The following is a 14,593-nucleotide window of genomic DNA, read 5'->3' on the forward strand; positions in this document are numbered from 1 at the left end:
CTCCACGTCTTGGGCCACGGAGAAATGCCACCCTCTGCAGGAGGGGCTCTCACAGGGGATCTCTGCACATTCTTCACATTCACTCCCCAAAACAAACACCCTGCACAAAGATAGCTTTCAATGACCCTGACAGGCTTCAAAGGACACCGCGGAAATCTCCCTGGAAAATAAGGAAGGGCCAATTACTTTAATTTCTTACATGCTCTCTCTTCCTACTCCGATAACCACCCCCCACTCTTGGAGCTCTGCTTAGTATAATTTTAGACCTTGGAAGTTCTGTCTCTGGGCGCTCCGGCCCACTTCCTGCTTCCTCGGTTGGTGAATCTTGGAAATGTCTGCAGATCTGGTGAGGAGCAGAGCTGTCGGTTCTGTAAAAGCCCCTGTGATTACGGCTTGTAAACTTGTTAAAAGGACAATTTTCTGTCACAGCCATAAACCCTTTGTAAAATCCCTGGCACCCGATCTAGAGCGTGCATATTCCAGATGTGTTTAATAAGAAATTGCACAATATGCCTCCCTCTGCCGCCCTCGGCTCGTCTGGCTAAACTAGGGACAAGCAGAAGGCGAGAAAGCTGGATATTGCTTTGAATTTTCTTGGCAATCATTTAAGAGCGATCATTAGGGGGAACTAACCATATTTTTTTTTCCTCGAGGAACTCTTTGAGGACCAGCTGTAAAGGGACCTCCAATTTACCTTCTCTGCAATGCAGTTTGACTCAAAAGCTACTTTTACTTTCTCCTCTACAGATTTCATAACTTTACCAAGTAAGGAACAACGGCTTATAAATAGTTTTTAGGAGGAAACCTGACAGCATTTTGCCTAGTAAAATGAAAAAAAATACTAGGGTAATTTTTTTCTTTTTAAATCTGAATATATGACAGTTCGGGTCCTGACTACCTGCTTGACTTGATCTCTTAACTGAGAATGAAACTGCCTAAAAACTAGAGTCCAAAGGCCTTGGCTGGCGGTTCCCGAGGCTCTGGTTTAGCAGTAGGCACCCAAGAGTCCCCAGAGCCCCATGAGCTGCGGGCAGGGAGAAAGGCACTGCAGGGGCCGGGCTCTGCCGGTCTTGAACCTTGGTCTTGGCCCCGAGCTGAAGTGGAAGCTACCAGGAAGAGGCAGTAGCATTGGCGCTTAGGAGCGAACTCCCAGTTTGCGGAGCAATGACCCTTGTCACGCCGCTCTCCCCGCAGACTGAGGGCCAGTCGGATACCTGGCCCTGAACCCGGGCGGAGCGGCCCTTCCTCTGTTCTGCTACAGCCAGCGCGGTCGTGGCGTTTGCGGTTGAAGGGGGCTTCACTTCTACCACCTCCCCCTGCCTGGAGGTCTTTGGTAAAGTGCGCATGCAGAACTCCCGCAGACTCCGGAGGCCATTCGTGCCACTGCCCTCCCGAGGCGCGGAGAGGCAAGGAGGAGAAGGGCGCGGCTGCCTCTCCTTCCCGCACCTGCGCGGCCTCTTCTTCATCAGTTCAGAGAATCGCGTGTCCCGGGGGCCCGCATCCCAAAGCAGCTCCAGCCGCCGGGCCCGGGGAGCCCCTGGGAGCACAGGTTGCGAGGCTGGCCACTAGGGCCCAGACAATGGAGGAGGCCGCGGCCTGAGCATCGTGGGACAACGTTGTCGTGTTGGGCACCCCGGAGCCACCTGGCAGGCCCAAGTCCGGGTCTCCCTCTTCGAGTCTTAAGTTGTAGACGAGGCATGTGCGCGGGGCTCGGGCCGCAGGTGTGAGCTCTGGTTGTCCGACACCGCGCTTTGGGGCCAGAGCCGCCGTCTCAGGCTTCGGAGCCTGGTCGGAAGGCGGCCTAGGTCCTGCGCCCATTGCCGGCTGCCCTTCCTGCTTCAGATACAGCACATCTTTGCTTCCTGCGGCCTCCGCCTTGCCTGTTGGACCTGGGCTTCTCACCCGCTCCCTTGGCGGCGTCACAGAGAGGGAGCCCCTTCCCGAGCTGTTGTTAGAACTTCAACAACCGAGAAGAGCGGCCCTGGTTTCTGGAGTCTCGGGTAGGACAGGGCGGCAGCTCTTCTTCTTTGGTGGTGCCCGGTCGGATGTTTTGCTATTGTCCCGTGGCCTTGGGTCGAGCATCAACCTCTTCCCCACGCATGGACCTCGGGGCCCCAGCAGGAAGGCTCTGGCGGCCGCCCGCAGAGCGTTCTGGAGGGGGTCGGGGGTCGGGCGGGCTGTAGAGGTTCACATTCTGCCCCTCTTTGGTGGGGTAGGTAACGATTGACAGGGACAGGTGGGTCAGGGTTAAGGTGAGGAGAGTCTCGAGTGGCCCACGCGCTCTCTCTACCCCATTTCTCCTTTTTCTGAGCTCTCTTCAGAAGTGGAACCTTTAATCTTCTCCCATATTGCCTCCTACAGCCGCCAAAGCCAGTGAAACTAGTGTCTGTGCCCATTTCGCCCCCAGGGGCAAGTAGCATTAAAGGTGCAAGAGAGCTCAGTCCTTTAGCCCTGCGGGCATGCTCTGAAACTTCATTGGGGACTTCTGAGCCCCTCAGAGTGGTAGTATATCCCTCCTCCAGTCTGACTGAATCCAATAACTCCACCTGGACAGCCAGGACAAAAAGAGCCAAAATCGTGGGCGAATTGTTGGCTTATCGTTTACCCAGAAAAAGCGCTGCCTTGGAAAGGCCGCGTTTTCTACAGTGTTTTAAACGGAGTATACACACACAACTTCGTTCCAGCTGATGAAATTGGAAACCTGTTCTCCCACTGAGGATGACAATCAGTGTTTTAGACACTGGTCCTTTCAGACAGTGAGGAACAACACTGCAGTAGCGTTTAAAAACAAAGAGAAAGACTGCTTGAGGCGCGTGGACACCCACCTGGCCCCTTCCCCAATCTGAATTTCAGCTTCACTCCTTTTAACTTGCTAATGAACAGCTGAGACCCCAGTTCTCAGCAGGTGGAGCACAACCACCTTAAGGTTTGCTCCCCTCTGTTGCTTTGCTACCTGAAGTCTTATTTCCTATCTTTCCTTTTGGAAAAGCACTCACTGTTTTCCTTTTCCATAACACTAAAATTTTCTTAAAATCACAACCCCCACCCCATGATTAAACAGGAAAATGTGGAAAGAAAACCCTAACAAAAGCAAACAAAAAACCAAAAACCCAAATCATTTTATCTTTGAAAGAGAAAAAAGATTAACTTCAGATTTAACACACACTTGAGTGTACCAGAAGCGGCTATCCAATTGTAATGAGAATATAATTAGGTGATAATGACTGCTCTCCCTTCTCTGCCATTAACTGTGATTAAAAAGACAGGTAAGTGAAAAGATTCTAGCCTTTTACTTACTTTAGTAAAGAGTCATGGGAGTAGGTAAACAGCTCCTTGATCTGGTCCCCTGTCCTTCCCACCCTCCCTAACTCAGAAGACAAATCCTTTATGGGACAACTAAGCAGATCCAAATAGAAATACTCATGGATTAACACAAGGCAAATATATTTTAATATACTATTTATTTTAATTTAGGATTTAAAATTGATTATGGCTTTTTAAATGCCATGGTTTATTTATAATAGATACATTTGGGAAGGAGGTGGTTCAGGCCTTGAGCTGATAGGTATGTGGGGTCTTGAAAGAACAGTCCTAGATTACATACTTTTGAGACAGGCCTTTAAATTGTTTTAGGACAATAATAAAAACATCCTTTAATATTTCATAGAGCTAGTCAGTCAGCATCCCTAATACAAATTCTGCAGATTCTAGCCAGCAAGCCCATAAAACCAACTTTCTAGGTGTTCTTTACATTAAGCGTTTTCATGCACTCAAGTACTCTTCTTTTCTTCTTCCTTAAGGTATGGCTTTAGCTGCTTTGCAACACTTCAATTTTTATTTGAGTTACCAGTTATCCAAATGATCTAACTGCAAGGAAAGGCAATGGGGCTGTGAATAAACAAGAAACCAAATTAAACCCACATAACTGTGACATCTTTAGTTGATCCTCACACAGATATTAAATTTAAACTGTAAGCATCAGTATGCAGTAATGTTTTCCTTAAGTTTTGCAGCTTTTTTTGGTGTGTGATAGTGGTGTAGTTGGTAGAGGAGAAAAGAAACGTACAGTGCTTGTACTGAAAATACACATTTTGAGGATGAGGTCACAGTCTGCACTACCTTACAAAAGGCAACTTTACCTCTAAGTCAAGGAGGTAGCAAGGAAGAAGCATTAGCTTTGTATTTATTTAGAATGCCATGAATATGAAGGGAGGTAACAAGCTTTAAAAAGATTAAGCTGGATAGTCAATGTGTCTTAGTATCTATGAAGTGAAAAGAACATTTAAACAATTGAAGCCTTGTCTCCAGATATTGTGGCGAATATTTTCTATGCATTGCTGATGCTATATAAACATAGCATGCTTCCTCCTAAAGTCAAGTTCTTGATTTTAATTGAAGAATAATATTGCTCAGGGCTTTACCTCCGAGTACAAATAGCTAATCTAAGAGAATCAGTTCTGGGAATCTGGAACCAATGGCTGTTTTTAAATAAACAGACAAAATCTTCATAAAGAAAGCCAGAAAGATTGTTTTACAATCGGTATATGCCAACTTATCATACAAAAAAAAATTCTTTATGGAAAAACTAAAAGGCCAAATGACAATGCAGGCCATTTACCATACTTCTGTTTTAAAAATATCAATCTGATTTAAGGCTCCCAATCTATCCTGGCTGACTTCTACATCATTAATATATCTTAGAAACAGATCTGTATACATTTCCTGTTTCCCTCTTATTTTTATTTTCTAGGAAATATATAGGAAAAATAAAAGTAGAAAAAATTGGAAATATATGGTTTAAAACTTGTATTATAATATTTAACAAGTAGCAATTAAATGGTAGCCACACAATAAAGAATGCCCGTGTGCTACCCTTTCTGCTTTTGTTCAACTAAGGCAAGAGCCAATTAAAAAAAATTACTTGTGAATTCAGTTAGGAATGAAATGAATGGGGGAAATTTTGAAATCGTTTGGATTTTCTAATGCAGGGCCCACTATGGATGTTCAACAAGGTTGACTTAGGGAGGAGTCTGGGGGAAAGGAAACACCTATTTACAGAAATTTCTTAACGGCTCCTGTTAGGGTAGAGGTTTTCCTTTTACTGGGATCAAGCCCAGCTGCGTTGACATCCCAGCAGGAAGGAAATGTCAGTCTGCCTAAATTCAGAGACTACACCTGGGGTTCCTTTCATTAGGTAGAATCAGGTGACAGGAAGATGCCCCACTCTCCCCTGGTTCCCCTTGTTCCAAGTCTCACTAAAGATGGGAACCCCACAAACTAAGAAACTGCAAAGTAGAGCAGAATGTAAATTCGTTCCCTTCTACTCTCATTCGAGTCTTTTGGTGTGAATGTATGTGTTGGGTTTTCTGAAAATGTATTTCATGTTCCCCTGGGCGACAAGAAAGAGTTAATTTGTTTTCTGACAGGTTTCACACTGTGGGCAGGTCTGCCAAAAAGAAGAGGAAACAGAGAACAGCCCGATGATTAATTCTACCTGTTTTTCCCATGAGCGATCACCTGCTCCAGGGGTCATGAATAGCAGGTAGCTCTACCTCTCCAGGGCTCTGAGAGCTTCGTTTGTTTGGTGACAGCTGAGTGACAAGGCCTGAAACCCGAGCCCGTCACCCGGCCTGATGGGGGGATAAAAACCCTGGATGTTCCCTCAAACATTTCAGGAAATGAAAGTTGTAACGCGATCCCTCTTGCGCCCACATCTCCTCCAGCAAACACAAAAGCTCAAAGAAGCCTTCTCGGATTGAATTCGGCCTGGAGTTGATGGAGGGAAAGCGGAGCCCGGCGCAGGATGGGGGAGGAGAAGGGAGAGGGTTGGGGCTGCGGCTGGCAGGCTTTCTCAACCAGTGAAGAGGGGAGAGAGGGGAGAGAGCTGGGCGCGAGAGGCCGGGGTGCCCCTCAGGGCGGGCTTCCACGCCGCGTCCCAAGCTTCCTGTGCCTCAAGGCGGCGTGGGCCGCCGCCGCCGCCGCCACGGTTACGTCTGTCTTCAGTCAACCCGAGGTGGGAAGGAAAACCCGCGGCCTCAGGCCTTCCGCCAACAGACCCCTGCGGAGCAGCGCGGCCTCTGCACAGGGCCTAGAGCCCCCGCGGGCCACGGCGCAGGCCCAGGCCCAGTCTTCGAGCACACGACCGCCTGGGTGGAGGCTCCGGGACCCCGAGCCAGCCCTTGGGCGGAGGTGTGCCTCCCGACCCCGCCCTGAGCCTGCGCTGGGTGAGCGGCCGGATCCCGAGGCCCAGCGGCGACGACGCGCCCTCGCGCTCGGCCGCCCCCATCAGTCAGCAGCACCCATCTGTCTCCCGGCCCCACCCGCGCTGGCAGGGAAGCTCCCCGCTGCCCCCGCTGCCCGCTGGGAGCTGGCGCGGGGAGTGAGGGTAAAGGGAGGAAGGGGAGCTGAGAAGCTGACGCTCCGACCCCCACGCAGCCAGCCATCCCCGGTCATACTGTTCTCTCACGCACCGCGCCCTGTGCCGGCGCAACCGCAAGGTTTTAAAAGGAAACCCAAGGCCCTTCAAGGCGAGCGAGTCTTGCTCCTTAACCCAGGCTGCTGCGACTGCTTTGTTCTTTCGCGGATTTTTCTTTTTCTTGCTCCATCAGTTCAGATAGCATTATCGGTCCCCATCTCTCTCCCCAACCTTCATGGGGTCTAGGTAGGTGATTTTTCTTTCTTTTTTTTCTGAACGTAGAAACATGTTACCTAGAAAACTAACGAGGGAAGCAGAGTATTAATGCATCGCCACAGATCCATCACTTGCAAATTGTGTAGACTTAGGCCAAGTTACCTAACGTTTCTGAGCCTCACCTTGGGAATATAGAAACTATGATATTTAAACACTGCAGGGATGCTTTGAAGCTGAATATTAAATGTAAAGTGCTTGGCACAATAAACATTTAATGAACAGTAGCTGTAATTATGACATGCTTGAAGCTTCCTTAGACTTGCACAAAGCCGCCTGGGAAAATTCCCATGATGCTAGAGTTTCCAGTGAGGGCAGATTATGGCCATTTCCTTCTTTTGTCTGAAACACTGAAAGAAGTACAAGTTATTCTACTGGAGACCTAAGGTCCGATTAGCCTTTGGGTGTAGCCAAAGCTGAAAATGATTTGTTTGTGCTCTGTAGAAGTTTAACTGCAGCAATTTAGTTCTGGAATAATATTGAAATCTGGAATGCTTGGATTTTGTTATCTCTATTCTTTATGATTTGGACACTTATGTAGATGCTTTCATATATGGTAGAATTCCATTGATGAAAAATAAAACCCACTTAAGTGTGCCAGAAAATGACAAATTACTTAGAAGGAAACTAAAGTATTTAGCTGAGTAGAGAATTTAAGGCCCCACCTAAATGTGTCAACATATGTGTAGAGTAAGAAACTACTTTGAAGATTTAATGCTTTGCTGATGTTAACACAGTGCTGATATAATAGCACCTGATAAATACTTTTTGAGTAAATGAATGGGCTGCTGAAATGACGGAGAGTCTTTAGATAGAACACAATTCCCAGAGTTGGAATTTTTCAGGACCCTCTTGGGTACATTTCTTCTCTTGTGACACTCCCTAATAATCACCAGGGATGAATAGCTCATTTTGACATATTGCACATCCTTCTCTGATTTCAAGGACTTTCTCATTCAGGTAATATTCAATGCAAAACGTATAGCTGAAATTTGCTTGTGTAAATGAGAGAGAGAGAGAGAGAGAGAAACTTCTGGTAATGTGCTGGGGTTTACTAGTAGGAGAAATAATCCCAGCAAAAGTAAATACAAAACCTAGAGAGTAGGTGAAGCATGCATGTGGTAGGTGTCTTCAAGAATGGATCTTCATGCCCTTCAAGCCTTTCAAAATAATTTCATTGTCATTACTAGAAGAAGCATTTTGTATTCAGTTCTTTAACACTGCAAGTTTCATCCAGCATCTTCATTTTCTTCAGTTATATCCTAGCCAACTAAAAACTGTACATATTTAAGATTTTAGTTTAGGGAAGTTGATTAATTCATAGTCAATTACCATACATGATCAGAAATAGTTCCACACTATTTTTGTTTAGAAAATTCTATATTACACTTACAACTTCCTTGGGGTAGAGCCCTAGTAGAGGGAGCAGATGCATGTTCAGAAATTTACCAGAAAGGTCTGTTAGATACATATACTCTGTCTTATGACTGCAGAATTGCACTTGTGTACATAAATGCTTATTGGCAAATATATATTTAATATTACTTTTACTTGCAAAGTGAATATTTGAAAGTAAGCAGTACACAGACAGAAATAGATAGAAAAAGTGAAGAGTTTTGGCCCATCACTTTTAAGAATGTGTCCAGAGAAACATTTGGTGGGAACTATGACTATATTGCTGCTAAATCATTTGCATATTGTGAAATTGTTTGCCTCGTGTGAGGGCCAAGAGTTCTCAGAATTATGCTTTTTGCCACTGCTTTAAATGTGACTGAAATAGAGAAATATGTGGTGTTTTTCTTTCTAAATTGTTCCAGCACCCACATGTTTAGAAACACAAAAATATGTCCAGGGGCTCACTCAAAAAATAAAAAGAAATGAGAAAAAGAGCATTTTGTGCTAAGGAATAAGTTAATTTAAATTAGATTAAACTTTGCAGAGGGTGCTTCAAGGAGGTTTGGGTAGATTCCAAGCTTTAGCATATCGTTTAAGAAATGAAAGCCCTTAGGGTATTCCAAAAGGCCTGTCCGCTCTAAATCAGCTTTAGTTCATTTCAAATAAAAAAATATATGACTGAACTTGAAGGCTGGATAAAGAGGGAGTCTTATTTCTACTCTGCAGATGTATCATAGTGAAATAAATTAAGTGTGGAAATCCAGGACCCTCAATTTCAGATTTTCTCTTAAAGGATTTATATGTATGTGCCGAGGCAGTAGTTCCTGTTCAATCACTTGACCTCCACCAAACTGAAAGACTTATTTGTCAATATGTTCAAAAGTATAGTAGCTTTCTTTCTACTGGAAATTAGTTATAGCTAAAATGAATTAGCCCTCATGGAGCACTCAGAAGACAACATACTAGGTATTTTCAGTATATTTAATGATGCATGACATTTTATGATTTTAATTATAGGTCAATCTCAGATAGTTGATGGTTCCTTCAAGTGTTGAAAGCACTGTTTTTTCATTTTAATTAAAGCCAAAAACAATGGAAAAACAAGCAAATTTCTTATAAAATAAAGATTTTAACATTAGTTAACAAAGCAAGGAATGAAATGAAATATATGCTTTATTTTCCAAAGTTCAAATTTTTAGCATTATATGGTGGCAAATTTACTGTAGAGACATGCATACCACAAATGTTATAATTTGTGACCCCCCCTTTTTTAAAATTAGATTTTGCATGACTTTGGAATAATGAAGACTTGAATTTGAATAATTACCTGAAATAGATGGATAAAAATATAGTAAGACGAAAATACCACATTTTTTGTGAAGATACGAACAAAACTCACAAACAAGACTCAAGATTGTTCTAAGCTTCCATTACATTTGTTATGAACAATACAAATGATTAAGAAAGACCTATTTTCTTTGCCGAATGCTCTTAGCCATACTCTCCTTAATAAGGATACCAAAGGAAGTATGGTAGTGAGGATTAGAAGAGTCAAATACTGCTAGTCAGTGGATGGATTGTATTACGTGCAGGAAAGGAGGCAAAATATCCATAAAATAGCCTTTCAGGTTCAGTTTGTCTCAAGTTATGTTGTGAAATTCAGTGGTTAGGTGCAGTTGTACACCCATTGGTGCTCAAGATTAAATGGAGTTGGAGTGGGCCAACTCTGGGGCAGAAGGACATGCAGGTGGTACCAGAGGTATTAGGGTTTGTGGTTCCCTATAGGAAATTCTTCTGGCTATTGTATCCCCTCTTGGGTAGAGTGGGTAAGAAAAAGTCCAGAGCCTAATCTATAAATCCTTCTTGGTTCACAGGTCAGTCTATATTGTGAAGATTAATTTGATTTCAGACTGTTATTTATAATTCCAGCACTGGCCCTTTTGACTTAGCACACCAATTCATTAAAAGTTGAAATTGTATCTTTCATCCATTAAGAGAAGAGAGTCCAAACATGCCATATTTCTTAGCTGAGAAATAAAACTTCAAGTCTTGACCACGTTATTCACCTTAACATTCTTTAGTTCTCTTGGAAGGAAGTTCTCAACAATCCTGGTATCCTGGCTGAAGTTTAGGTTTGAGACCTCCCCTATGCTCGTTTATGTTCCAGTCATAACTGGAAGTGGTATTTATTTGTCACTTCCTGTTCTAGACTTATTGTGGTATTTTGTGTGTCTGTGGATGGCTGTTAAGCTGAAGGCTAAGGGATCTTTGAAGACTTTCTGTTTAGACATATTTTAATTGGTTTAACTTAAGACTGGACAAAAATTTTATCTACAAATAATAAATTTTACGTTATCTACAAATAATTTATGGAAGAAAAATATAAAAATTTATAAATTTTTGGAAAATTATTGACACTATGATACTAATGGCTGTAAGTATACTGTATCTATTTGTGCTACCAGATCGATACATTTTTTTTTTTTGTAAGAAAAAAATCAGTTATTGGGCTTTAGAGAAATTATGGATTATTTGGATGTATGAAATACCATCTCAGACAAAAAGCATCCATGGCTCAGCTTAATGTCAGAAAAGGTCTTATGTTAGATCAGCTGTTTAGAGACAGTAAATAAAACCAGCAATGAATTTCTAGTGTCCATAGTTTTTTGTCATATGGGGAGTGAGAGATCACTGTAACTTAATTATTTTCTCAAAAATTTGATGTTTTTATCATCTCTTAAAACCTGTATCTTTCTTTTCCTTATGTCCTTTTTCACACATTCTCATAATCATTCCAGGTAGATTGGATGCATGCAGTTGTCTATATATATGGAAATAAATGCTATCTTTATTGAGTGATTGATTGATTTACTAACAGTGGGTAGTTAGTTAAGCTAGTGGGAGGAGCCATTAGAGTTCGTAATGAAGATGAATTAAAAGGGATAAGAAAGTATTTTCTCTCCTTTCCTATTAAGGATGTGCTTCTAATTAGCCAAAGATCTGAAAAAAGAAAAATGTAATGCTAGAAGGGATTAGATGATCGAGTGAACTTTTCTGTGCTTGCAGCTGCCTAGTTGAGCCAATTCTTTTACATATAGGAAGCAGACATGTCAGCACAGTGATTTCTGCTAATCTTCTGGCCCCTTTGCTTTCACCAGAAATGAATCCAAATGTTTAGATATGCTGTGTTCCAATTATATTAGAAATTTTGCCTGGAATGAAATTTCAGAAAAAGTGAAATTTGTGGCCTTGTATGAACAAGCAATGATAATAAAGGTAAGGTTTAAAACAATAAGCATCTTATGAGGTTTCAGACTCAATACTGTCTTTATTTATGATGAATGCAAGGGAAAGGTTGGTGGAATGTACCTTTAGATCTCTCAGGAACATTTTTCTACCTTGAGAATTTGTCAGTAGTTAGAAAACCACCATTGAGAAAGGCCTCTCCCCTCCTGGTAGTATGACTTAAAGTGGCTGTCTCAGAAAGAATATGCCCACAGCCACTAGCTAATTCATAGAATTGAGGTCACATTTATTTTAAAGAGTTGACTAGTTAAATATAAAGAAAACTCTCCTTTCTAACAATGAGTGGAGAATTGCGGTTAGAAACATTATTCATGAGCAGCCTACAAAATGGTTCTTGGGTCAAATATGTAGCATTAACAGTGGGGGTTTGGCCATGGACTCTAGATGCAACCATATATGGGATAGCCTTATCTCCCTGCCGATCTCTCCTGATAAGATTGTGCTAATGGAACTGAAAACTGTTCAGGTAGCTAAATGCCCTCAAGACAGACTGTCCCTGAGAAATGGGAAGCGTAATCACACAGAAAAGCATCAGAGTAACAACACATATTTTTTCACAAAAATACAGACTGGTTTAATCGAGTTGCACATAATACATATTATCACTCATGTTTGGGGGGATAAATATTTTTATTACAAAAATTTTTACACAAGGATCTTTGTCTTTAAAATGTGAATCCAGAACTTTGTTAGGCATGGTTTTCATTAAGAAACCCAAAGCAAAAATGCTGCCAGAGCACCCCAGGAAGGTGTTAGCCATAGTAAATATTCATATAGAATTGGAGGAAGATTTTTATGTAACTAGATTTAGTGAATTTATTGGGATTTCACTGTGTATTAAACTGGGAAAAACAAATCTAATATAAAAAGTGCTATCTTTTTTGAATAATTATAGTTGTATTGGTTAAAAAGTATAAGCATGTATATGAGTTATGTTTACACTTTTTTTTTTGAGAGGGCATCTCTCATATTTATTGATCAAATGGTTGTTAACAACAATAAAATTCAGTAGAGGGGGGTCAATGCTCAATGTACAATCATTAATCCATCTCAAGCCTAACTCTCGTCAGTCTCCAATCTTCTGAAGCATAACGAACAAGTTCTTACATGGTGAACGAATTCTTACATAGTGAATAAATTCTTACATGGTGAACAGTGCAAGGGCATTCATCACAGAAACTTCCGGTTTTGATCACGCATTATGAACTATAAACAATCAGGTCAAATATGAATATTCATTTGATATTTATACTTGATTTATATGTTGATCCCACATTTCTCCCTTTATTATTATTATTATTTTTATTTTTAATAAAATGCTGAAGTGGTAGGTAGATGCAAGATAAAGGTAGAAAACACAGTTTAGTGTTGTAGGAGAGCAATTGTAGATGATCAGGTGTGTGCCTGTAGACTATGTGTTAATCCAAGCTAGACAAGGGCAATAAACCATCCACGGACGCAGAAGATTTCTCTCAAAGCAGGGGGGATGAGGTTCTGAGCCTCACCTCTGTTGATCCCCAATTTCTCACCTGATGGCCCCCCCTGCGAATGTGCCTGTCTTAGGTTGTTCCTCCCTTGAGGAATCTTACCCGTCTCTGGCTAACCAGTCATCTTCCGGGGCCATACAGGGAAATGTAAAGTTGGTAAGTGAGAGAGAAGCCATATTGTTTGAAAAGGTTAGCTTTTTACTTCTTTGCAGATTTATGCCCTGTGGCTTCTATGCCCAGCACTTGTCTCGAGGTATCTTTACCACCTGGAGGAATTATGATGCTCGGTAAATTCGATATGAGGCACGAATTCTATTTAAGGGTTGTAATTAGGAAGGAAGAAGAAAAGCTATAGAGGTAGCATATGGAAGAAAACATGGGAGGATTGATTATTCCTTTGACATATCTTCTTGTAGAGTACCTTAAGTATGTATAGGTTTTAAACTACTAACTAATTTGTACACACATATTGACATAATAGGAATACGGTAACATAAACAAAGCAAATCTGTAATTACCATCCATCTCCAGTGAAGCCAAGAAAACCATTTAGGCACCCTAGGCATTTGTGAAAATTTGTCTATGATATAATGGATATTGTCCAACTGTACTTGAACAGTCTGAGAGAAATCAGACAAATTAAAGCAGCCCATTTCTGGGATCTGTTCACCTCCCATATGTCCTTTTAACCGTAGATAGTCTATAGTCATAAGATTTTGGAGTGCTACACCTTGCACCCCTCCCAACTCCTGGTTGAGTTCCAACAGTACAGATCCGGTCAAATTCGTTGTCTCACTGTATGCACCTGCCAGCCTAGACATCTCCCTCCTCATTCCAATGGCAAGTCCAGGAAATGGTGGGGTGGACGCAGCCACGACCGCAGCATCGCCCGGATCCCTGTGGAGGCTTTTTGATGATCATCCCCCGGCACGAGTCCTCCAGAGAGTGCTGATGCCGGAAGCTCCTCCTCATATCGTATCTTAGTTCATTTTCTGGGTATCCAAGCTAGGCCTTGATCTTCTGCATAGAAACAAACAGACCCTTTGCCCACACTTTGACATGCCCTCTATACCACTATGCAGAACTCATTGGAGGTCAGCACACAGGGACTGCCTTTTTTTTTTCTTTTTATTAAGAGAAAGGAATATTATCAAAAAAAGAGTACCTCCATAGCTGATCATCTGACACCCTTTAAGAGATCAACATTAAGGATATTTAAAGCATGCGTTGATCTTTGATTTACCAATAGTTTTTTCCTATCAAGGAGTAATCCCCCTTTTCTTTCGTTCTTTCTTTTTTTTTTTTTAATCTTTAATCTACACTTACATGAAGAGTACTATGTTTACTATGCTCTCCCCTATATCAGGTCCCCCCTAACAACCACATTACGGTTACTGTCCATCAGCTTAACAAAATGTTGTAGAATCCCTACTTGTCCTCTCTGTGTTGTGCAGCCCACCCTCCCCTTTCTCCCTCCCCCACCATGCATGCTAATCTTAATACCCCCTTCTTCTTCCCCCACCTTATCCCTCCCTGCCCAACCATCCTCCCCAGTTCCTTTCCCTTTGGTACCTGTTAGTCCATTTTTGGGTTCTGTAATTCCACTGCTGTTTTGTTCCTTCAGTTTTTCCTTTGTTCCTATACTCCTCAGATGAGTGAAATCATTTGGTATTTCTCTTTCTCCGCTTGGCTTATTTCACTGAGCATAATACTCTCC

General features: G+C 42.2%; 1 protein-coding gene across 1 annotated transcript; it reads left to right on the forward strand.

Annotated features, from left to right (window-relative positions):
- The first annotated feature begins 1,873 nt into the window (after positions 1-1,873).
- Positions 1,874-11,359, forward strand: LOC118970287 (uncharacterized). The gene is made up of 2 exons (XM_037006827.2): positions 1,874-2,000; positions 5,427-11,359. Exon 2 carries the CDS (start codon positions 5,804-5,806, stop codon positions 6,659-6,661), a length of 858 nt encoding a protein of 285 aa, XP_036862722.2. The 5' UTR covers positions 1,874-2,000; positions 5,427-5,803; the 3' UTR covers positions 6,662-11,359.
- Positions 11,360-14,593: the final 3,234 nt, after the last annotated feature.

Source organism: Manis javanica, chromosome 8 (assembly GCF_040802235.1).
Source record: "Manis javanica isolate MJ-LG chromosome 8, MJ_LKY, whole genome shotgun sequence".
NCBI classification, from domain to species: Eukaryota; Metazoa; Chordata; class Mammalia; order Pholidota; family Manidae; genus Manis; species Manis javanica.